General features: G+C 40.3%; 1 protein-coding gene across 1 annotated transcript in view; it reads left to right on the top strand.

Annotated features, from left to right (window-relative positions):
* Positions 1–21,257, top strand: part of grm7 (glutamate metabotropic receptor 7) — a 118,218-nt gene extending 96,961 nt beyond the window's left edge. Inside the window, exons 9-10 of the mRNA XM_088290282.1 lie at positions 13,703–13,955; positions 20,220–21,257. Coding sequence (XP_088146408.1) covers positions 13,703–13,955; positions 20,220–20,269 — 303 coding nt within the window. The 3' untranslated portion in view covers positions 20,270–21,257. The remainder of the gene's footprint in view (positions 1–13,702; positions 13,956–20,219) is intronic.
* The last annotated feature ends 4,381 nt before the right edge of the window (positions 21,258–25,638 follow it).

Below are 25,638 nucleotides of genomic sequence, written 5' to 3'. Positions count from 1 at the left end.
CACATCTTATATTATCATTTCCCATTGAAATGAAATGCAGTGCCATTAATCCGTTCCAGCTTTCCCCGCGCCCTCAAAAAAATAATTGTTGTAATGTGAATTAATGAGGAAAAATAGCACTCCATTATAGTGGACTCAAACATCCAATAATAATGGCATAGACTTAAAAAGAATTGAACAGTTTGTGTCACACTGCTCTGCATCAATTAAATACTGCTTGGTCATCTGGGGACAGTATAAGTCAAATTGATGGTTATTCTTCATTCAGGCCTTAAATATGAATGCCACTTGAATTCGAGGCTGTCCTGCCTAAATGCAGCAGGCAATGATATTGAAGTGGAAGTTTTACCCAAAACTTAAGTGAGATTCATAATAATGCTTCATTCAGATGTCTCAACTCCTCTCCAAGCTCATTAGTACAGCACTAATATTAGTTTTTAAAAACACTGTATAATTTTATTTGTTTATGTTTATTTTGACAGTAAACTTTAAAGGGACATTAAGCAGATACATTTTTGTGGATGAAATGTTTACTATTTGCCAAACTGCTTCTTCGAGAAAATTGTGTTAAATTGAGTTTACTGCCAGGATATAGCGTTCATTCTCAAGTCTACGCTTGCAAGTCATGGCAAGAAAAATCAGTCGAACGATGGCTCATATCTTGAAAAACGTGTCAAGTCACTTGTATCTCAAGGCACCACTGTAGTATGCTGTCCCTGTGCTGTGCGTTTTGCTGTTACCCACAGTGCTGCTTCTGTTACGGTCAGATGTTCTTATTTTCCACACCTGCGACCCCTTTTTTTTTTTTTTACCTCTGCGCCTGTTCGGCTCATTTAAAGCTCATGTCGAAGGAAGTAATGTGAATCCAGCAACAAATGATCAGAACGCGTCCCTCCCAACCCCAGTTGTGCACCTGCTACTCAGCACATTCAGGTAATGATGCTGAGAATCACCAGCATCCCTATGCTGACTCATGACTTTAGACAGAAATAAAAAACTCCAGGCCTAAATGTCAAAAACTTTGGTAAACTAGAATATCATCGACTATCTTGTTAATAACAAAAAGCCCCCAAATTGTTCAAATGGCATACAGTTGAGTGGGTAAAGTAGCGTGTAGATAGATGTAAGATGCTGTGTCTTCAGTGCGACAATTCTCTTCATCTTTGACCACAGAACACAGCCGCATTCCTCTGCAGCGTGATGATACGTTCCCACCCCCAGGCACAGAGTCCTCCGAGTGAAACTCCCACCAGAGTCGGTCACGAAAGAAAAGGGAGAGCGAGAGACTCGTGTCATGAAACTACATTCTTGGAAACGTGTCGAAAAAGCTCTTAGGCGCATGTAACATGTTCATGTGCCCCACGTGACTCAAAGACCGTCACCGTGACTGAGTATCATTAGGAATTGCTAGTTACTACTCCTGTCGTCGGAAAAAACGTTTTTTCCCCCACTGGGGCAAAATTGTGTTCACGTTCCAGCTAATAATCCTGTTCGTTGTTCAGTCATTTTCATGCAGTCTGTAAAACCTTTCATGCAAAATGGAACTAAAGTGCCTGCCTTTTATTTAGAAATTAGGTTAACATCCCCCAAGATGACAATACTCAAGAGGATGATGGCACTATTTTTCATTTGCCTTTTAGATGAGGATATAGAATATGATTAGAATAGAATGCTGCTTTTTTAAACTAATAAGCGGTATTGAATGTAGAAGTAATGAATAGCCTCAAGTTAAGTTATGCAGTAGAACCTAATTTAACGGACTAATGTGGGTAAAGGGGTTGTCCGTTAAAGATGGTTGTGCGTTCATTTGAAGCACTTTTTTTCCATGGCCTAAAAACACCTCGCAAGTAGAGTACAAAATGATTGCAAATAAAACATACAGTGGAGCCCCTATTTGTGGGGGCTCGGGAATCGGGACCGGGTCGACCCACAAGTAGAGAAAATTACATTGGAATGCATGGAGAGGGAGGTTGAGAAATATATGTATCTTTTTAAACCTGAAGAATTCTTTAAAAGGAAAAAAAAAACGCTGATTAGCCTCCTATATGCATTCGCCGTGAAAAATGGGGGTTGGCTCACCAGCTGAAAAAAAAGGACAAATATTTTTAAAAATATTCAAAAAAAAAAATCCACTGCTACTTTATTAGTGTGGCAAAGACATGGATATATATTTTATTGATGGTAAAACATAAGAAGCGGCAATGATGTTTGTGTCATGGCATAGTACATACATCGCTCTTTAGATCCAGATATCCCAATTGATCACAATTACCATCATACGGGAGTAACTGTTTGATCTCCCATGTAAATGGGTTATTCTGAATATTGACAAAATGTAAACATAGTCAATTTACCTGCTTTCAAAACATGCAAAACGTTTCAAATTTTATTTGAATGAATATCATTGAAATTATGAATCATATAGCAGGTTGAAGTGAGGTGGAATGCTGATGTTGTATAGCAGTCTTATTCTGTACTGATGGATTGTGGACTTACCTTAAATATATATCTTTAATTGCAGCAAGACGGTGGTGTCGGACTTTTCGTGAATTATTTATTTTTTATTTATTTATTTTAGTCATCTACAATATTCTCAGTCCACTACACAAAGGTGTTACTTTTTGTCATTATTGACCAATCAAACGTGTTGAAAATAGCTTCCCCTCAAGTTTCATATATCTCTTTATATGCTCATCAGGGAGTGTTTTTTCCCTGCCAGAATTGAACATAAACAGTGAGCAACTCATGTCGACATTCATTATAGCAGTATTCAATCGGACATTCTTTATCCTTTGCAAAGAACTACTAATATTAGTGCTGTACTGATGATCCATCTGCGTGTCAACGTGGGTGCACCACAAACAAGAGCACTGTGACAATACAATTGATGCAGTGTGACAATATCAGTTTAAATCTTTTTAATTTAATGCAATGTTGTCATTACTGTAGGTTTTTATAATGTACAATATCATGGAGTCAGTATCATATCAATATGAATATCACTTGTATCCTCATAAAAACACATTTGGGGGGTTTTTTGAGGGGGGGGTACTTTTTTGGTCTTTTCTTATTGGCATTCACTCATCAATCAGGTGAACTATTATGAAGGATTTTGTTCCATTTGGCTGCCATGTCCCTTGCAAGTGTTTCTGATGTAAAATATTAATTAGGGCAGGCCATTTTCTTTTTAAATGAGTGTGCCCCATTGTTCTGTGGGAATAGCCTCCAGCTTTCAACCCAGATGTGAAAATCTCAACTCAGCTTTAATGCGGGCAAAGTGAAATTTGAGCGGATAATCACAAAGCATCCTCCTGTACAGTCAAACGCTGCCATGCAAGCGTAGAAACACGCTGCACTCTAATCACTGACAAGACACTCATCTGGCTTAAAAGCAAGTTTGCACCCTCAAGTCACTGACAGTGGTGTCACATGTAATTAGCAATTCAATACAAATGAAGGCAGAATGGAGCTTGAAAATAATAACACCGTCCAATCAATTTGTTTGACAGGACTCATGATGCGTGCGTGCTGGAAAAGTTGCCGCTTTCGCTGTTTGTCTTCATCACTCAGTCTTGAGACGAAAACATCATGACGTCTAATATTGTTGCTGACATCTGATCCGAAATGAACTCCCATAAATAAAACAGGCAGACCCTGCTTTAACCTTTTCTTGAAGTGCTTGACGTGCAACTGGGGCTATGCAGTGAGTCTAATCCCCCAGCAATTTGGTTTTGCACCTCATTTCGACGCTGCTGCATAAAATAATTATCAGATGCGCTGAGATGGTGCTTTGAGATAGGGGTTTAATTTGTTCTATTATCATGCTCGTTACGCAAAACGTGTATGTATCCTCATACCTTCAAACACATCCCTTTTCAGGAGACCCCCACCCAAAAAAAAAAACAAAAAACAAAACATTGCACCGTCAAAGAGAGCAAGACATTTCAAACACATAATATTGGTCAATAATTAAAAAAGTAGACAGAGTGATCTGACAATATTTTTCCCCATTGACATAAAGAGAAATGTCTTTAATCTGTTGCCGCCTCCCAAAACAAAAAACATGTTTGCACATTAATCCCCCCTCCATAGCTGGGATTACGTTGCAAATCGTGATACAGAAATACCATATTCATATACTCCCTTTAGGCATTTTAGAACGCATTTATGTCGGATAGGGCCAGATTCACTAAAGGATTGTACGGCGTTTGCGTGGTGCTAACCGGTAAAAATGGCGCAAACAGATTCACGAAGCATGTGCAAATAGTGAAATGCATCACTAACTACAATGCCAAGCAGAATGCTTCGGTGGTAATTGCGCGTGTATAAGTGGGGTAATACGCATTTATTTGGTGGATAAATTGCCCACATCTATGCGAATGTGCCTCATTGATAACTTCTAATTCACAAAGCCCTGCGCTAAAAGTCTCATGCAATTTGAGTGAAACAAATAACATCTTGAGAAAGCTGATGTACACTCGGTGCTTCTCTGTGGAAGCCGCTTTACAGACGTGTTGCGATCGGTGACATCTGAGCAGTCTGAAGGAACGCTCTTAACATGTACAAAGACATGTCATTCTAATTTGCACCTCAGAGAACACCCTCCACTAAAAATCTTACAAACACATTTATACGCACACAATATAATGGGAAAGAGCAAAAGAGAGAGCAATGTGTTTACAATAAACAAATCATCACCCACACTAAAAACTTTTCATCTCACAATAGACATGAAAAAAATCATGCCCAAAAATATACATGAAGTAAACCTACAGCTGTCACTTCCCTTGGAAGTAAAAAGCAGAATTAAAAAGGATTCAACATTTAATAATATTGAGCAAAAGCTAGGCTGACCTGAAATGCTTTCTGTTATTTTTCTTCTTTGTGGCAAATAAAATAGTATGTCGCCATCCAGCGGTCGACAGTGGAATTACACCCAAAATAGACTGGAGGCATCCTCGATTTAGCAGGACCAAGAACCTTCGGTCACTTTTATCTTCACTGTAGCTGGTTTCCTTCAAGACATTATCTTTTATTGAGCGCAATGTCATCATGTCATGTGTTTCCCAAAACCTCCCGCCTCCTACTGTCTGCTTGTGATTTCCGATGTTTTCTCACATCCTGCAGAAACGTCATTTTAGGAGCCTTAACATTGAATGGAGGAATAATTATTGCGAGCACACCACATATCTATCTAAAGTAAAGATGAACTCTTCTGAGTCATCCTGGAAATTAGGGCTGCATGATATTTGGAAAACATGCGATATATGATGCGATATTAGTGTTGGATAATGCACGATCGATATGCATATTACACAGGCCATTAGTGCGATGATGATATTTATTGGATAAATTGTGCAGGCCTACTGGAAATGTTTTTTTTTCTTTAACATGGTCAAGAGCGACTCAGAATTTGATAAAGCTTCACACCTCCTGTTTTCCATCAGTGGTTCCAGGATCTTGCTTCACAAGTCCGGGATCAACCTTCACCCATTCCTTAGTACCAAAATTTGAATTATTTTCCAAGTGAAAGAAATTATCTAAACATTCCGTCCTTCTCTAAAATGGTGATTTACAACAAATGAACGCTATATCTTCACCCAATTATGTAAAGATACATCTTTCAGCCTGAGTGCCTTATTTTCAGGAAGCCTCCAAAAAATGCAGACCTTCATTGACGAGATCTCCTGAAGCAAAGCCAGAGTGGATTCAGGCTTTGCAGCACATAGCCAGACAGAGTTATTCATGGCGTGAGCCAGGCTAGAAAGTAGGCCAGCCCCGACAACAAAAGACACGCAGGTAGTTGAGAGGAAACCCAAATCCCCCAGATCCATTATTGAAGGCGTTGTGTTGGCCATCCTGATTGTCACTTACCGAATCAAGTCTTCATCACTGTGTGCATCCACGCTACTCAACCATAGCCTCCTAAATTGCCTTCGCACTAAGTGTATCCCTGGTGGCTATAATTATGAGAATTACACTCAACAGCTTTTTGTCTAAAACGGAGACGTGTCATTTGTTGTGGCTGGATATTGCGTTTGGACTTGTCACCGAGATGTAACGTTCAAAAGCGGGCACTCGATTCCTGATGAGGGCGTTAATAAATCATTACGCTGGCTATGAATAGAGTTGCAGAGCAGCTGTTCAAAATGACTTCATGTATTTATTTATGTTAAAGCAACAGGAATTAATTATGGATGTTTTGTGACATTTAAGGGGTGGGTGAGAGGGCGATGAAATTAGGTCAAGCGCAAACGATGGTGATGAGAGACGCTAAGAGAATTGCTTGGCCGCATTTTTGTGTGCCTCTGCTGGATGTGAAGGGATGACAGCCTGCATTGCTACACTTTCTCCTTTGGTGTTTTCCTTGGGTGTGATGAATGAGAGCGAGCGCCTAATGCTTGCCAGCAAACCGCCGCACGGTCAATAAATCAGCTGTAAAAGGGTCATTGTAGCAACGTTGAAGGTATCAAAATCTCATTAAAAAGCTTCTTCCAGTCTCGTTGCGCTGCACACCAAACTGGGTAGTGTTGCTATGGAGACCGGCTACAACTAAACATAGAAACATAAGATGGGGAATCTCTAGTGATTATATCCTACGCCATGGTCGCACAATGCTTTTATTGGTTGCCCTAATATCTCATAAGAAACTCACATAAAAATGACACATCGGTACTGCTCAGTAGAACAGCATGCTCAGAGATCATTGAGATACTCATGTGGTTACTAATGCATGGTGTGCAGGCGCCATGCCTTCCCCTTCTAGAAGCAGGAACGGATGTAGAGTGCGTGTGTGTGTGTCAATATTGGCGGCATGATAATGTCGCATCTGAATTATTGGTGTAGTTCAGAAGACTAAAACAAGGTGGCTTGGCGATGTAAATGGGCCAGCGTCCCGTTCAAGATATTACCATTAGTCATGCTGTTTATAAAAAGTGGATGCAAATCATGGCACTGCTTCATTTCTTTGCCTCTGTGAATCCGTCTTGCCGGCGCCCTGGTAGCTAATGTGTTTATTACAGTGTCGTCCGCCTACCGGCAACATACGGTATATATAGTATACTGCAATGCTTTTAAATGGGGTACATTAGTGCGGTGATTCCTAACAAGGGATCCAGGAGAAATCATTAGCAAGTGAGCCAATTCCACTTGATTTGCCAGAAAAGGATTATTTAAGAATTCCGAATATATCTTTGAAAATCTATCTTTGCCATTGATAAACTCTCAAATCGGTGAAACAAATGGAAATTCCACACCCCCAAAGAAGCCCCAAATTTTGTAATGTATTTTTAATAAAGAAAAATAGCACTCTATATTTGCTTTGTAAAACATAATTAAATAGAATGTAAAGAATTACAGTTTGTGGATCATGTCAATCAAGAAGACTTTCACACTTACTGGTGATTCAGTAAACTGTAGAATATCATCATTTTTGGCCAAGAAAAAGAAAATATGTTTGCGAGTAGAGATGTGCGATACTCATCGTGGATACAATTTCTGCCGTATACTATAACGGTATAGCATATATCGTGGGATTTTACTTTGTATATTAATCAGTATCAAAAGAGATGAAGATATGCTAGCACCAGATGTATCAGAAATATATTTTCCATTTGTAGTCCATCTACAATTAGATTTCCCTCGTCACCACAAAGGGAATGCTGCCGTTTCTTTCACGCCGCTAAGTCTTTTCCTTGTGCCAATTGGGATTTCCTTCTTCCTTCATTTACAGCTCAGCACACAGAAATCTTTTTTTTTGTCTGTCTCTGTGCGGACCGGTGATTGGGGACCTCTGGCTGAAAAGATTATCACACCGACACCATGGCATTAGGCTAGCGGAATTGTGTGGCTCTTTTAAAATACACAACGTGTAATTCTCAGGCTCACTATCTCCAAAGCTTCTGCTTGCTGTGAAGTTGAATTATCTGCCCCCATGAAGTGCTAAAATTCTGATTTTTGCCCGCGAGTCAAAGTAAAAAGAAAAAAAAAAATGGCCAAATGTCACCTGAAATCTTGAAAAGCAACTTGTAAGTCGGATCGTGCGTATCTCAATGCATGCCTGAATGCTGAAAGGCAGTCCCACTAAATGCTTTTCCATCAGATGGCAAACGTTCTAATAAACATGTATTCCCACCTGTTGCCATTTATACATCATCATAACATGAATGACTTAGTGACTGCAAGTATCAGCATTGTGTTCAATTGCGCTGCCACACATGCCTGAGTAAGTCCATTTGTAAGTAAATGGAGACGAGATCATCATTTCAGTATTTTTGTTTGGCGTTGTGCCGGGTGATTTGTCTCCTTTAAAATGGGTGCCTCGGCTCAATAAGGGTCAGAAACACTGGATTAGTGATATCCTCCTGCGGAAAAAGCAATGTGTCCTCCTCTTGTTCTTCTCTCTCAGACCCTCAAATGAAACCAAAGGCTCCATCCTTTAAGAACATTAATAATAGAAAGTTTAACAATGTGGGTTGTATAAGCTCACAATTGCAAGAGGAGAATGTGAAAGGTGTTACGTAAGGGAGGCGGCACGTCACGGAAGAATGTAAGCGCGCCTCACATCAATGACCGTCCCCTGAATGATCTTAACACGGAACGCGCTGAAAGCCTTTCACAGGCGACTACGTGCGGCGCTGCAGGAAGACAAATGAACGCGCTGTCAAAAATGCAGCGACCATTGCCAGTCATACATTGCAGTTGCATTCACATGCAATGGATTGTTGTAGTTCAGATGCTTCACAATGATACGGTGCGGGCTGCGGAGGCCGAATGAGACGCCTGACATGAAGGGAAACTTGAGGTGGAGCGACTCAGCCCGGGTCTATCAATCTCGTCTCGTCAGGAGTGGGAGTGGGCGTGCTGGTGGCAACAAGGCTCTGCGAGCACATTTCGATGATGGCGTGAGACTCTCCAGCAGTTGACATTTATGTCCTTGAACCGCGTTTGTATCGGGTCTGCAGCCGCGGGTTAGATTGAATGATGTTCCACGGTGATTAATTGCTCTTCTTACACACTAACACATCTGATATTAAAGTCTGATTATCAACACATAACTTGATGTTAGACAAACACAGCTACATCATTAGGTACCCCCCGACAATCAAGGGCTACATAAAAGTAATTTTTTTTTAACCTCCTGTTGAACGCAGCAAGTGATTCACACCTTTCCAATTATTCCATAAATTAACACCTTTAACTGAGACACACATCTACTTTATGTTACTTCTTATCTTTAAGCGTTTTAAAGTCACTTGAGTGCATTTAACACTCGGTCTACCAGAATTTTGCAACTAATGGAATGACCATAGCAGTCGTTTTTACTGCTCGGACTTTCATGATTATTTGGATTATCATTAAAAAAAAATCCCTTAGAATCAATTGGTGGAATAGGTAAAAAAAACAACAGAACACTAAATGAAAACTTGAGTGTTTTATTTACTTGACGTAACATAACTTCTCTACATTTACATTTACAAAGTTGTAAACTCAAATTGCAAACATTTTCTCTGCTAATAAAAACTTGGATTTTATTATATTTCCACAGTAGTCAGATGTTGCTCAATATTTTCTCCGGAACAATATAAAGTTGTGTTATCAGCAAATAAAACTTTACAGACATAGCTAATATCATTGATACATAGTATAAATAAGGTAGGACCAAGCACAGACCCTTGGGGAACCCCGTCACGTATCTTCAATTGATTATCCATTTATCTCCAAAACCTTTTCCTTCAATATAAAATGATCCGCAGTGGCAATTATTTTTTTTTTAAGTCAATGAAAATCCTAACAGTAGATTTTTTTTTTTTGTCCATACTAGGCGCAATTTCTTCCACAAGTTCCATTACTGCCATCATTTTCTCTCTAACCATACTTCTTCTCCTTCTTGATAATTTTGTTAAGTCTAGTTTTTCTAGAATGTTTGCGTGTTCAAACTGAAATGAAGAAACCTTGAGAAGAAACAAATATTTCATGAATTTGACCTCAAAACTATCACTATTTGGCGTGCTACTCTGGCCATGCCTGCACTGAGCAACTTAGAAGCACCCTGTATGAGGTCATTATGGTCGCGGACATATACTTTTCTGACCCAGCCATTCGTAGGGCTAATGTTTGGGCTCATGTTTAATGTTTACTCCAGTTGAACTTTCTCACTGTATGATAATATATTTCAAATGCAATTTTGTCAAAGATGACGTTTTAACATGTTTCAGTTTTTTTTTCAGTTGATATTAAAATAAAAAATATTTACATTGAAGAAATTTGATCATGATTCATGTTTTGCCAGTGACTTCATACTTTGGGCATTAAATTGGTAGACTAGTGCCCATGCACTCGACATAAAAACAGGCGTAACTTCTTAAATTAATAATAATTTTTATGTCAATGTAAGTCTAGTCTAGTATGTTTGGGGCCCTGTTGCGCTTATCTGGGCATTCCGGCGCTCCGAGTTGCCTGCGCCCTGACTCACTCAAAAATTTGGTAACAGAAAGGAGTCTGCACTCAGCATACAAACGGGTCACATAGTCATTATTATGCTGGGGCAATGGTCTAGATCAGCATGTTTATGAATTTGATAAATGCGCTACACATAGTTGTGTGTTCCTGCCAGTGTAGTTGTAAATTGGATTACAAAAAGTCGACTACATTCTAGATTCGCAAAAAGCAAGTCCAACCCAAAGTGCAGGAGGTGTAAATTTGGTGCTCTGTTGATGTGTGTGGTGGATGTCATCGGATTTCATTCAACAAGAGAGCACGACAATTCTTCAGAATCATTATAGAAATCAATTAAATAACTGACATAATTTTAGTCATTCATCTTAAAAATCGTTTAATAGCACCCCCGTCTCTAAATGGGTTGGCACACACAGACGTACAATTGTGGGTACAAAGCGGCCACCAATAGCCCATGTCACATAATGCATGATCCACTAGGGGTGAGCTTGTAATTTACCTGCCAATGTCAGGCACGGACCCCAGTGAGTCTATTTCTGTTTCCACAATGTCAAGCCCGGCCTACTCGGGCGTACTGCGCTCAGGATGCCCTGATTCTAATGCAAATGAGAGATGCCCCGAGGATTGGCCGTGAAAAGACAACTTCCATCCCAAACGCCACGTTACGTGCAAGTCCAACTGTGCAAAGTCTAGAACCAAGTAGTACCAAAACATCGGAAACTCCACCCATTAGCTCAATTAGTCTCCGCTTTGCGAAAGACTAATACGAAAATAGGCCCATTATGTTATTCATCCATTCATGTTCTTATTTTTTCGCATGTTATTTTATTTGCTCAAAAATACTGAAAGGCAAATTATTGTAAAAGAGTCAAATGTTCTGACTGTAATTCGTGTTGTACGCCTTATAGAACCAAAAAAGAAGTCACTGTATTGCAGTGTCGGGCCGTGCATTTCACACGTAGGCCTTCAGTGAAGTCCTACTTAATCCTATTTGAATAAATCCCCCTTAGATTACCATCATTTATGACACCAAGGCTGGAGAAATAAAATACAGAAAGTCACTTATGGACGACTGAGTGAGTGTTGGACGACCTAGATTCTCTTGGAAGGTCTGTCTTGAAAATGGCCATGCAAGTGTATCTGCAATAAAATCCACACTTCTCCCTCCTTCGGCCATTGTGGTTTAAAAAAACAAGAATATATTTTAGATTTTCAAACAGTCGCCAGTTACTTTGTGATGTGTTGATTCCGCGTATCACTGGCCCCTCACAAGTAAGTATCCAATCACAAGATGCATTCAACACCTTCAATGTTATGGCCAGAGAGAAGGCCTTACGGTCATCAACTCTGATTGGCTATCACAACTATCTATCAATTGTAAAAGGCCCCCTACTCAAACAGAACAGATGCCCGCACGATTGTATCCGAACACACAAGACAATGAAGGCCTCGGGCGAATAGTGCGTGCTACTGTGTGGTATTATGAAATCTGCCTGGCAACACGAGCTAGCTGAATTCCTATTGAATAAAAACTCAAAACTAAAAATTCAACACGAGGATATAATAAAAATCAATGTGAAGAATATGATCTTGATTTCTTGATTATGTTAGGCCAGCAGAGAAGGCCTTGAAGGCCTTGACCGCCCACCACTGCTATATTAATTTTATATTTTTAACGCAAACGGACAATTATGCAGTTATCCGATCTTTTTCTACCAAATATAGAAGTGGAATCGGCCTAAAAAAAATTCTGATCAGTCTGGCCCTAGTTCTACACATATTATTGCACATCTGTTAATATAGCTTAGTGTCAATCAGAACTGAGCATCATTATGTGTTTCTGATGGTTTTGGCTTGGGAGAGAATAATGCCAATTTATGGGTTTTAAGATCCAAGCAGTCAATCAGCCAAGTTTTTTTTTTTTTCCTTTGACCTACGAGCTAAAATTTGGTGATGGTAAACCACGAGAACTGTATGGTGGCAGTCATTTCAACTGATTTGACAAAAGGTTACAGTTTGTCAGCTATAATTAATAAAAATACAAAACATGCTTCAAAATCTATATTGCCTCTCCCAGTTGAGATTTCATGTCAAACTACCCATAAAACAAAGACAATTACACTCTGTGTATTTGAAACAAACAACCACATAACCTCTACGGTATATGGCCCCAACTATATTCGGAGAGATGAATCAAGTCAGCCGTTACATTGCCGGGAACAACTTCAAAATAAAAGTTTACCAAGGCATTGATGTCCATATATAATATGGTTTGGTAAGGTTTATATTGAAGTTTGCATTCTCACCGCGTTGGTGGGGTTTTACTGTCATGCATAGCAACAATTGTTGGCTTGAGGAGGTTTACACATAAATAAGCGGGTACTCGAGGCAGAAAAAATGCCTCAGGCAATTTTTGGAACCAAGGTACACGAATTACTCAGGGACTCGTTTCACCCATAATTAGCATCTATGTGGCGGTGTTGTTACCCTTTAAGCGACGGATATCTGAAAACAAACAGTGCCGCAGGTTACACATGCAGATAATATAACAATACTCAAAGGAATTTAATCTATGTCCTCTGCATAGAATGACTAATGCTAGTGCCGTACTGATGAGCTTAGAAAAAGGTTGAGATGTCTCTATAAACTGTAAATCTGTCTTATACTGGCATATTTCAAATGATGCAATGTCACAAAAAGTATTTATTTCAGTGTTTTATGTCATTGCTTATTTTATTTAACATAACATAGTGCTTTTTTCTCATTAAAACACATAAGGATTTTGTTATTTTAAAATGTGTGGATTTGTGTATCTTTTTCATTATCTAATTCTTTGTCTCTATAATTTATTTATTTATATGTATGCATGCATTTATTTTAGTCCAAGCTTAACCTATAAGCCCCAAATTTCATTTACGTATAGTATATCTCATTTTGTTTATTGTCATGTAATTGATTTATGCTTGTGTTTGTTTAAAAACTACATGGAAAGAATACCTTGAAAAAAATCACAGATTAAATCGCAATATTGAGGAGAAAAAAAAGATTACTTTTCAAAATTGTTCAGCATTTGTTCTTGCCTTTCGAGTAATGTGATGGTTACGCATCATTGAACTTCATTTTCTATCCAGTCCAAAACTGACATTTGAATCTCACACTTCTCACAGTGCCATTCATACCCATTTTCTACTTGCCCTTAATCAAACTCTTTTCTTTTTTGTCACCTGTGTGTGCTTCCTCCCAGCTCTACATCCAGACGACTACTCTGACCATTTCTATGAACCTCAGTGCCTCAGTAGCACTGGGCATGCTCTACATGCCCAAGGTTTACATCATTATCTTCCACCCTGAGCTCAACGTACAAAAGAGGAAACGTAGCTTCAAGGCGGTGGTGACAGCCGCGACCATGTCGTCACGCTTGTCGCAGAAGCCCAGCGAGAGACCCAATGGAGAAGCCAAGACTGAGCTATGTGAGAACCCCGCTGCTGACCCTATGAGTGAGTAACCTTTACATCATGTCAGCTAGACATAAAGCTACAGTGGAAGCGTCACTTCATACATGAGCTAAACACCGTGAAAAACCTGTCAGCTCCATCTTCCTTTCGTTGACAAAGATTATATGGCTGAACTTCTAGGAAATGTCGAAGGATCTCCATTCTTGTGTTTGTGTGTAGCTATGCGATTGAAGTTTTTTAAATGGTTTCTCCGACAAGGTATAGTGATATGTCTTTCTGCTACTTCTGCTGTCTTTCTTCAACTTCCTTTCTTGCACTGGGAAATCCCATTTGGCCAATTTAATTGGTTGTGTGCCAGGGTAAAAAGTATGTCTAATGCCTATAGAACAGCGTATCAGTTATCTCCAAGACCTTTAACCCGAGTGTGCCGCAGGAAGAGGAGGAACGGAGAGATTTGAAGTAGAAGAAGAAGAAGAACTGAGAATTCTATCAATGGAATTGAAGGGGATAATCCGTCTATCGAGCAGAGCAGTGTTAGTCAGACCACGACGCTCTGACTCGACATTATCTCAATGATTCTTAAGGTTCGGGTGTTAGAGTGTGGGTTTGTGTGAGGTCCAAATACACTATTGGGACACGTTTAATGAATTCATTTGTTAATTATTCATTTGTTAACCTTCTTAGACACACGGTCGATTAATTGTATAGTAGCCAATGTTGAGAGTAATTTGAGGAAGGCCCTTTTCTTTTCCAGCATGATTGTGCCAGAATGCACTAAGTAAAGTCCATAAAGGGGTGCCTGGATGCGATTGGTTGTAATAATAATAATGATAATAATAATAATAATAATATAATCATTCTAAATGAAATTATAAATATATATATATGTATATATATATATATTATATATAAAATTAAAACTCCACTGTGGCACGGGTAATTTTGTACATCTGCCTCGCAGTTCTGAGGAATGAAAACGGATATTGCGAGTGGCTCTTTTAAATAAAATGCATTATATATCACTATTGCAATGCTACGTACACGTCATCAACAAGAGAAAAGGTTTTAACCTAACAAACGTGAATGACTGTGGTTACGTCATCTTCCTATTTTTTTTCCAAAGGTCTGAGACTCGTGATTGATGCAGTGAATAAAACAATGAGCTGACAAAGTAATGGTTGAAAATTAATCTGCACTTTTGTGGCTGACTGGTTGCTTCTGCAACAAAGCATTAAGGCTATTGTTTTTACTCAAATGTAACCAGCAACTATTTTCACGCATTTTTAAGGGGACACAATGCCATGAGGCTCCCGTGGGGTCAAGAAGAGGGTAATCACTCTCTGACAGTTCGAGAGCCCAAGAGTGTTGATAGATTTGCTCTCAGGCTTGATAATTAGTCAAAATCATAGTGAGCTTTAGTATCAATTTGTGAAAAACTGAAGAATTGACCATATTTTGGGGTACAAGGTCTTCCGCCTGACAGTAATATTTAAAAATCTGATGAGGTGATTATTTGATTTTCACAGTCATCACAGCCCAGGCAAACCATGACTACGATATGACTGTAGATGAAAATGAAACTGACACCCCTGCTCTCCATTGCCCATTGGTGTTAATGCTTGTCTATATGGGTTCCGCTATTCACTGCCGACCAAAGATTCACTGCAAGACCATGAACCAAATTGAGCAGCATAGGAAATCTCACTGCAGGTGTCCTAAAATCCACACATGAAAAAAAACAAAACAAAACACGAAGTTCACTGTACGTCCGTCATTGGAAGCACACTGAATGCATCTCTCCTTGTTGGCGCCAAGATGGTGAGGATTGACGGCTCATGCAAATCACACATCACATGGGCCAAACGCCTCCTCTCCCGCAACGCTTCTAATCACACGGAGCCATCATGGCGCCCACAGGTGCACAAGCTCCTCAAAAGCTCTGAATGATGTCTACGGGATGACAGCTATTCCCTGGAATGTCTCCAAACAGCCAACAGTTGTCATACTCGTCTGTCATGAGCCCAATGTGCTCGTGTGCTTTTCCTGAATGTGCGCATGAACGCGGTCAGTCAGAGATTTGGTACATAAAGAGATACTGTTGGAATTGCACATGCAGCCGATGGGGCGAGACATTCTCCACAGGGGTGGGCTGGTCCAAACTTCAGCATCTGTCACAGCTCATCATCAAAAGTCCCCTAGTGGGTCATTTGGTCTACAGGATGCCATCCCAGAAGTGCATATTGTCATCTGCTCTGTGGGCCTTTCACCTCTACCAATGTCTTCTCGCCTTATCGCTCTATCCTGCACCCTTGCCTCCCTCATTGGCCTTTTTTATTTTTTTATATATTTATTTTTTTGTGCAGCAGTGGAAGTGACATTTATTAATGGCGAATTTATGTGCATGACCGCCCCGAAACCTGAACTGTGGCTCTGCTGTCCCCGAAGACTGTCCGTCAATGCCTGTAACCATCAGAGCGCCAAATACCTCGCTTTCAGGGCCTGTCAGCCCTAGAGGAGACGACTCGGCGTGATTTGTAGGATTATGAAGATGAGCACTTCTGCACATTTGCACTGGTATTGACGGGGGCTAATAGCTTCAGAAAAAGCGAGATTGGTCCCCTTTGAAATGGTCATCCTTCAATATCCTCAACTTAAACTGCAATCGCCATAGAGAGGTTCCTTGAGATACGAGCGCTCACCATCTCAAATCATCTTTCCCCATTGAAATAAATGGAAATGCCATTAATTTGCTCCAGTACGCCAAAAAAATGTTTTGAATGAGAAAATAGCTCTTCTAATATTGTACAGTGTTCATTACGTTAACAAAAACTAGTCAAAAATATTTTCTCAATGCACATTTATCCTCGGTAAAAACTAGACTAGACGAGACGCAAACCTCCATTAATAAACAATACGTGGGACAATATCAGTTTACATTTTCATGGACTTATAACGATGAGACACAAATGTGGTTCATTAAATAATAACTGGCCCCAAAATCTATGGACATTTTAGTTCACAAGCAAAGATGAGACGAAAAGTAATATATGATTTATTGGCGTCGATTAATGCTCTCCTTGCCAAGTTCTCCCGCGATTCACAGCAAAAATGACACTAGGTTAGGTGGCAAGTTCTCACACAATTCCGGGAAAATAACGCTAGGTCAGTAGGTCGTGATTGAGTTACAAAAATAACAATGCATAAAAGTGAAGCATTTATGGTCATGCTTTGCACTGACCCCGGGAGGAAGAGAAGACGTTATATATCATCACATTTCAGCTACATTGAAGTAGAAAAAAACAGTAGGTTTGAGTTTATCGCAAACCAATGCTAGATAACTTACAAGCTTGTAGAATTGAGCCAGAAGTCGCAGAACTACATATCTATATATATATATATATAGAGAGAGAGAGGGATTTTTGGTATTTCCATTTATTTCAATGGGGGAAGAGCGTTATGAGTTACAGTGTGGTCTCAGAACAAATTAGATTCATATTTCAAGGCACCACAGTATGTGTGTATGAGCCAGGCAAGCATAGGCCAATAAAGCAGAGCAAATATTCTTGATGCTTTTCAGGTCAAGTTAATCTCATCAATTACTGAAAAAACAGAGGGATAACATATAGAAAACAGGGGCCGCCATGCATCCAGTATGTATAAGATTATAAATAATAAAAAAAGAAAATCCACACAAATTGACATTCACTTGCTCTCAGAATGGCTGGCTGGTGTTCCTGAACGTTGCTTATAGTTACGAGCAAAACTCTGTAGTACGTGATGTTTTATTTATCATACTTGCAGCCCCAGACTACAAAACGCTGTAAAGGAATGGTCCGACTTTAATTGCATAGCCCAGGGGAGTTAGTTGCCATAGCAACATTAAAGCAGTAGAACGGGAATCTATCTAATTAAGGCAGAATGCTTCGACCTTCTCCATTGTACAGGGCGGATAACAGACGTGAGCCTTGTTGACTGAGTGCAGTCCGCAACATGAAAAATCGAATCCCCCACACCACCTTTGAGCCTCCAAACCTAAGTCCCTTCCTCGAACACCTCGCACACATCGTGACGAGTCGGCGAGACCTCAAATAGAAGCCACGCACCTTGAATGTATGAAACATCGAACGCGCTTTCACATCACAGGAGGGCACACTGCGGCTGCGAGGCGAGCGCACAGCTCGTTTCCATGGCGATCCACACGAGGAGCACATATAATGTTTTTTTTTTTTTTGGTGCTCACTTGTGGGGTGTTTGTTTTTTTATCGCTAGTTAACGTGTGAAAATAGAAAGTGAGGTTGGAGTTGGGCACCGGGAGTGCAAATGATACTCGGGCCCAGAGCACGTTGCTTGTGATTGCTCACAGCTGGTGAGAAGAATGCACTACACAGTTTGATACTCAAGCAGAAGGCGCATATTTTCTTGCAAATTTGAAGAATGGTTTTGTTTTGGGCGGCACGATGGACGAGTGGATAGCACATCTGCTTCTCTTCATTGTACTCCCGACTGAAGACTCAAGGTTTTTGTAATTGAGTATAATTTGATGAAAGTCGAGTCAAAGTCGACATTGATACTTTTTCAGCGCACTGGAATAATGCCTTTTTTTTTCCGCCACAGGCCAATATCACGTAAAGACCTATTTGCACGCCTGGGCATAGAAACAATTAAAATAAGCGATTCAAAATTTGACTCCCCATTATGCTTGTGGCAGGTGTTGAAAATGTGCATCTTGTTATCGTCAACAAGACAGCTGGTCTCATCTCGTTTTCAGTGCTCCCCAAAATAAACATTTTTAATTTATGTTAGTTCAATTTTGTCTGTTTTATCGTTATCGTAGCGCTCCCAAAGTTCAGGATGTGATCCAGCTCACCTATGACCTTTGTAAACGTTAAGTGGTATAGAAAATGGGATGAGTTTAGTTTAGGCTGGGGTTGAACAAATAACCAAATTCAAATCAACAAATCTGCTGCAATGTAGTAGAATGCAATTTTGAAATCACAAAGGCTGCAATTTGTCCCCCACCCACAAAAAAAGAAAAAAAACAAAACAAAAAACATGGCCCCGGGATCAATTTTGGAAAATTGCAATATCGATAAGCTTCACCCTTTATGGTTCTCTTAACGGTCTCGGAGAAATCACTCAAATTTATTTTCAATCTTTTTCGGCTATATGAACGTTATTTTACACCTTCGACCTCTCTGATGCGTTTTGATGCGTGTTCACAATCCGATAGTGGCCATCTCACCCCTGTCCTGTGCCAATGTGATCATACAATGACATGATTCATAGAATTTATTTAAAAAGGTCCATTGTGCGTGTAGTTTTTCCAATATTATTTTGGTGTGTGCGATCATTATTTGTGTGACAATGGCGGTGACTCTGCCTTCCCCGCCCCACCTACTCGAGCTTCAAAGCCACACTGTCACTGTGTCATCGCTTTGACAGCACGGGCCACGAAGAGGAGTCAGGTTTTCAGATCGTACACTCAGCACAGCACAAGCCGGTGTCCCTTGGGTTAGCTCTGTTGCTACAAACGGAGTCGCTGAGCTTTTCTCTCTTTAGGCATGACTAATCAATTTACACTCAGTGCAACGTTACACTAACATAAAAGTTTCGTTATTCTTGGTTTGCGCGCCTGGAGACTGAAGAAGGACAGAGGGATGACATCACAAGGTCACAACGGCGCTACTCAATGCATGTTGTCAGAAGTGCAATCAATCTTTAAAATGACAGTTGGGAATGACAAGTAACCTTAGCAAACATCTGAAAAAATGTGCAAATCACCTTCAAGAAGCGTTTTTTTTTTTTTTTGTGGCCCAGCTGCATGTTCCTCCCTTGTTGCTCTCCTTTTCCACTATGTTTATATAATGTTCACAAGTATAATTATCTTTATTTTTTTTTATCTGTAAATTATTGGTTTTGTTGTTATTTATTTTAAATCAATGCTGTTGTAGTTGCAAGACAAGTAAAAAGAAGAAAAAACAGCATGACCACTAATATATTTGTTTAGGTATTTTTTGTACCAAAAAAAAATAAAAAAGTACCCTTACAGGACCTTTTCAAGGTCAAACATCAAATTGCACGTCCTGATTTGACTTGGAGTTTGTCTGAAAGCTTTCGAATGGTGGAAATGGTGAGCTAGCTTTGGAATCATTTGGTTTTTTGGACATATGCCGGTCGTGAAAGCCATAGAAATGGCGGTGGGAAACAACGGCCAGCTTACTCGAAAAATCGCAATTACATTATTGTCCCAAATAAGTCCTATCTTAGTTTCGACTTCCCCACAATCTTCTTTGTCTCCTCCTTTAGGTCAAGCCACCAAGAAGACGTACGTGAATTACAACAACCTCAGGATCTGATATGCTGGAGGATGAATGCTGCTTGTCTGTCATTTGTGATTGAAAAGAAAACGGGAAGCTCCAGAGGAACCTTGAGAGGCTTGTGAGTGTCTCAGCACGTCCTGCAGCACCCGCCCGCTCACACAGGATGGCGGACCGCATCCCACCTCCATCCAGACTTGATTGAGACGAGCAGTGCTGCATCGTGTGGCGGTTTTGACCGGGCAGACCCTGGCGGAGAACAAGCTGACCACTAAAAGGGGTCGCCGCGGACGAGGGCATCAAGGAGAGTGGATCTGCTTTTGAGATACTTTGTTTTACAATGTCATTAAAGCCATATTCTCTTGGGATTCCCATTATCTGATTTTTCTTCTGTATTGTTTCTAAGTGATTTTCTTCTGTGCCTCTATTTGCTCCAAGTACATCAAATTGAACCTTGAAACAGCGAGCTCTGCCACATACAGTATTTTGTTTTACACAAATCGATGAAAAAAAAAGAACAAAAAAAAAAAGAAATCTAACCCTCATGATGATTATATTTGAGTGATGGGCATTGTACGTCTATTTTTTTTTGTGTAAATATTTGAGACTATTTTCTTGTTTGGAGTACTAAAATAGATAAGCAGTCTGTGTTCAATGGCATTTGGATGGTAATGAGAAGCACCACAAAGTGTTGACTTTGCATGTGCCAATGTATGTCTGTTCTATTTGATGTAAGCAAAAAAAAAAAAAAAAAAAGAAGAAATAAAAGATAATGATAATGAGCTTCGGCACTCTCCTGCGCTTTGTTTTCTCTTACCGGAAATCATTCAAACGACAGAATATGGCTTTAATCTGTTGCTGCATTGACCCCTCTTGTATGTGAACGCATGTTTGTTTTTTGTAGCCTTTCCTTGTGGTACCTAGCAACTGTGTGACAAGCACTCACAGCGACCGTGCAAGTATGTTGTGATGTCTGTCAATTTATGAACATGTAATAAATGAGTTTGTTATCTTTTATACAATCCAAGTGGCACAGCATAGCCCAGTTCTTTCAGTGCACGTGTGAGTGAATTTTCAGTGCGCTGCTCAGACTGATATATGAATAAGTGCTATTAATCACCGCAGCGTTTACGTAAACTGTTGCAAATGTCACCGTCTCGTCCCCGCGCCAAACAGGCCACGCTAGAAAGCCGAGCGAGCGGCGCTGTCATGCAGAGGAGATGAGACCCGGCGAGAGGAGGGAAAGTCGACTCTCGTACTCCTTTACCCCCGCCTTTGCTCTTTTCTGTCTCACCCCGTGTTCATCCCTCACTGCTGAGACTCCTTCCAAGTTCCAGCAGCCGTGTCAGATCAGTTTGTCCCTGCCGACTTCAGCCTTGAGCAGCCAAGTTCCTCTCGCTCACTTCTCTCACTTTGAGCATTTTTTTGCAATTGGAATTTAAATGTCAAGAAACAAATATCAAGAATAAATTAAAACAAAAAAAACAACTAGAAATTAAATGGATGCTCAGGGCTGTATTTTCGTGAACGGCGTGAACCCGCCAAGGTGTGCAGTGTAAATCAACACCTCCATGCATTAGAGCAGGTATTGGTAATTCCGCAGACAAACACACGCCGGCGTACCGAAAAGTGGAAGGTCTTTGCCGCAGTGGGCCTGAAGACAGGCGACCAAAGTTGCCCTTAATCATAGTGTGGCTCCTCACATTCCCTTTAAATGTGACACAACTGACAATTGTCTCAACTGGGACATGGCCCCGTTCGCTGTGTGGAAGTGGGCAATGTGGGATTGGAGTACTGTCACCGCTTTAGCCGACGTCCAACGAAGTGGACTGTATCCTGATATCCACAAGTCCTCAACTAGTAGCCACTTGTGTCAAATGACCAAATAAAAACCCCTCTCCAATTAGAAGCGAGAGCGAAGGTGCCGTCTATTTTTCTTGTTTCTCCTGTTCCTATTTGTACACCATGTCTTCTCACTCCAGTGGGACCAGATGGTCTTTACTTCTCTGTCACTTTGCCTTACACGCAGCCAAGAAAAGTCCCACTTTCTGTATGCCCAATTAGGACAAGTGTCTCCCACACAAAATTAATTGCCTGTGTCAGTGTCTTTGCAACGAGTCAGTGGGGGATGAGTGCAATCAAGATTTGCTGCTAAGCTCACTATTTTGCAGCATTTTGGATGTTGTTAAAAGGCAACGCAGACACAACATTTTTGAAATGCAGAGTATGCTCTGAAGGAGGCTTCTCCAGGATTGTTTTATATCTATGGAGCAATACACCGTCTTTTATTCCTGCTCCAAACTCTCGTCCATGAAGGGCCCACCTGCTCCTGTACCACAGGATGCTGCTTCCTGGGGAAATCGCTGCAGGGGAACAACAAAGATGGAAACCTAATCATGGTGGACTAAAAGAAAAGCTCATTTCATCGGCAGCAAGACTTACTGTAAATGGTCCAAATTTTCAGGACTGCGAGTGGAAGTCGATTACTCGTGAAACTCATTTGGAGTCGATTTTGTACATGTCACCGGCACGGGCTGAAATCTGTCTAGACACTTATAAAGTTGACAAATGTGATATAAGATACCTGCACTCTGTGTGACCCTGTTCAACAGTTTCAGAGAGGGAAAAAATATGTTGGAAAGTTTGTGCAAATTACGCTCATTGTTACCAAAACTCTATCACTTTGAGATATGAGCTGCAAATCTTTGTTTTTGCCTTTTCTTTGGCAAAGAGGATTACAACTTGAGTATTTAACAGAAACATGTAACTTTAAAATCCACTGGCTTAATGCTAACACACCAAGGGAAACATTATTGACTGGCAAACATCTACGTGATGGTGTTCTAATGCTTAAATGAAAAAACAGATAATTACACCATACCTTATTTAAAACACTTTACTGAATGGCGGTTTGACATGGTGGCAAGGGATACCAGCTGCCACCTTTACGTAATGTCTTGACCCCCGACCCCTCAGTTCTCACCCCTACCATTGCCAATGGATCTATCAATGCTACATGCAACATTTTGTTTCTTATATTATCTCCATAGTGTGCATAAAACGTGTGTTCAGAATTTATTCCCACTCTAACAACGGAGAAGGTAAGCAGGCACCCCCTCCTGACCCGCCATAAAGATGACAGCGTTGACAAGTGGCTCAGGCTTTTCCTCCATCCAAATTTTTTGCCGTCATAGTTAGAGCTCCGCCTTTGAGTAAGGCCTCGCTTATCTTGTCAGAACTCCTGATGTGCTCTTTCGCAGACAATTTACTGATGCCGAGTCTTGATTAACTCTGTTTCATGGCTCCTGGGCCCCGCGCTCTTCTATCTCTCCATAACTGTCCAATTACCCATCTCCAGCCAGAGTGAAACCTTATCTGCTTTCCATCAGTGACCAGCTGAAGCCTGATATGTCTCGGAGTGGATAAAGATGCTTCTGTGATTTTCTTTTTTTCCCCACACTGTATCTTATGCTCTGGCTTTCACTTTTGCATCCAGGCTAAACTGTGAACACTAGAGCCAACCACAAGTGTAACCACAGTCCTCGTGAGGACATCACAGGGCTTGTTGACTACAAACTACACCATACAGATTGTGAAACACAGCTATCTTCATGTTCTGTGACTTGCATTGAAATCTTGAAATTGTGAGGATTCTTTCTCCGACTTGGAACTTGATTTGCTAGTTAAACTCGGCTTGCGCAGAATAACCAATCAGAGGATTGGATCAACAAGCATTGCCAAGATGTTTAATGCCACCCCCAATGGAAGCAAACAACATGGCAGTAAGTACAGGCTTACAGTATTTATCCTCTGCGTAGAATGACTAATATTAGGTGCCAAGCGATATAAATGTTTTTCATGGGCAGTTTTAAAGCATTGGTCCTGACAACAAAGATAATTATAATTCAACCTTTTATTAACATGGACTTTTTTTCTCAAATGTTTAACTTGACAGTACAAATGTCGAACACTATAAAATTACAAAGGAACTACGTACTAAAATTAGGACACCTCGGGAATAATGACTCCGCATTTAAATGTGAACATTATAATTTTGAAGCTATGATCCTACATACGGCAATAACATCATTGCTATTTGCAAATGTGCATAATGAAAAGACAACACAATTGAGTGCTGACTAGTTATTAGCGGCTATACCTTGAATGTTTACGTAGGCAGGTTGTGCAAACTGCTCGCATTTTCATGCTTTACACTTTATCACTTTGTGCGCTATTTGCTCAAATTATTCAACTGGTTTGTTGTATGGATTGTTTTTGATGACATACCATGCAGAATGGCTTCCTCCTCCATGTCGCTCTGGAGAAACGCCACATAAACTATGAAAAGGAACCACACCCATCACCATGGGGGCCATCGAGGGCCTTGCCCGCCCACCAAGACGCTTTTCATTGATTGACAGTGGACAGGAAAATAGAACATAGATACATTTCATGTCATGTCTGATTAGGCATACATAAAAATTAGTGAATAACATATTGGACAGGTGACCTCTTCGAATTTTGTGTGTAGATATAAAAACAAAAATGCCAGTGTAGTCGTCCTTGGACGTCTTGGGTCTATGTCGGTCACTGGCGAGAACGCGCACGATGGAGTGCAGGAAATTTGCAATTCCAATTCCAGCCTGAAAATTATTTTCCGGATGTTTGCAGAAATACCCATTGTGAACAGCTAAAGGTGTTAATCTACTATTTCTAAGATGTGTGAGTCATAAATGGTCAAATGAAAAGGCTATTGTAAAGATATTTGGGAGAAAAATCCTGCAGAGTACAGCTTAAAAAATATAAAGAAACAGTGATGTGATTTGTGTTTGCTTGATGGACAGTCTTATCGGCCACAGCCAATCACAGCCTCATTGAAAATAAGGTTCGGTCCGCACAAGTGAGGAGGGACAAATTACATTAACGTTGGCAACTAAAGAGTCATTTGAACCATCTTACTAAAGATTCCACTGGTTGCCACACACTCTTGACCAGACACAGAAACAAGGGGCTCACATGGCCATCTCAGTCCCCAGACCTCAACCCTATTGAAAACCTGTGGCGTGAGCTCAAGAACAGAGTGCAGAGGAGAGGCACCCAGTTCGCTGAATGAATTAGAGAGATTGTGCTAAGAGGAATGGTCGAAGACCCCTCTTTCGTGTTCTCCCATAATGCGGTACATTATAGGAGAAGGTTAGGTTCTGTTTTGTTGCTAAAGGTGCTAAGTATTAATATCAGGCGTGTGAATAATTGTGGAACATTTGATGTAAAATAATTATTTCTAAATGTGGGATTTTTTTTCTCCCACTGAATAAATGAGCTTGAATTAATGGTTGGATTTTCCTCTTTTTTTCAATGTTGGTGCTTTATTATATAGAACAAAATGAATTTATTAGAAGCCAAAGAAT

This window comes from Idiotropiscis lumnitzeri, chromosome 3, assembly GCF_059441095.1.
Source record: "Idiotropiscis lumnitzeri isolate Australia: NSW breed Sydney's pygmy pipehorse chromosome 3, RoL_Ilum_1.0, whole genome shotgun sequence".
Taxonomy (NCBI): Eukaryota; Metazoa; Chordata; class Actinopteri; order Syngnathiformes; family Syngnathidae; genus Idiotropiscis; species Idiotropiscis lumnitzeri.
This window is presented reverse-complemented; position numbering and strand designations above follow the sequence as displayed.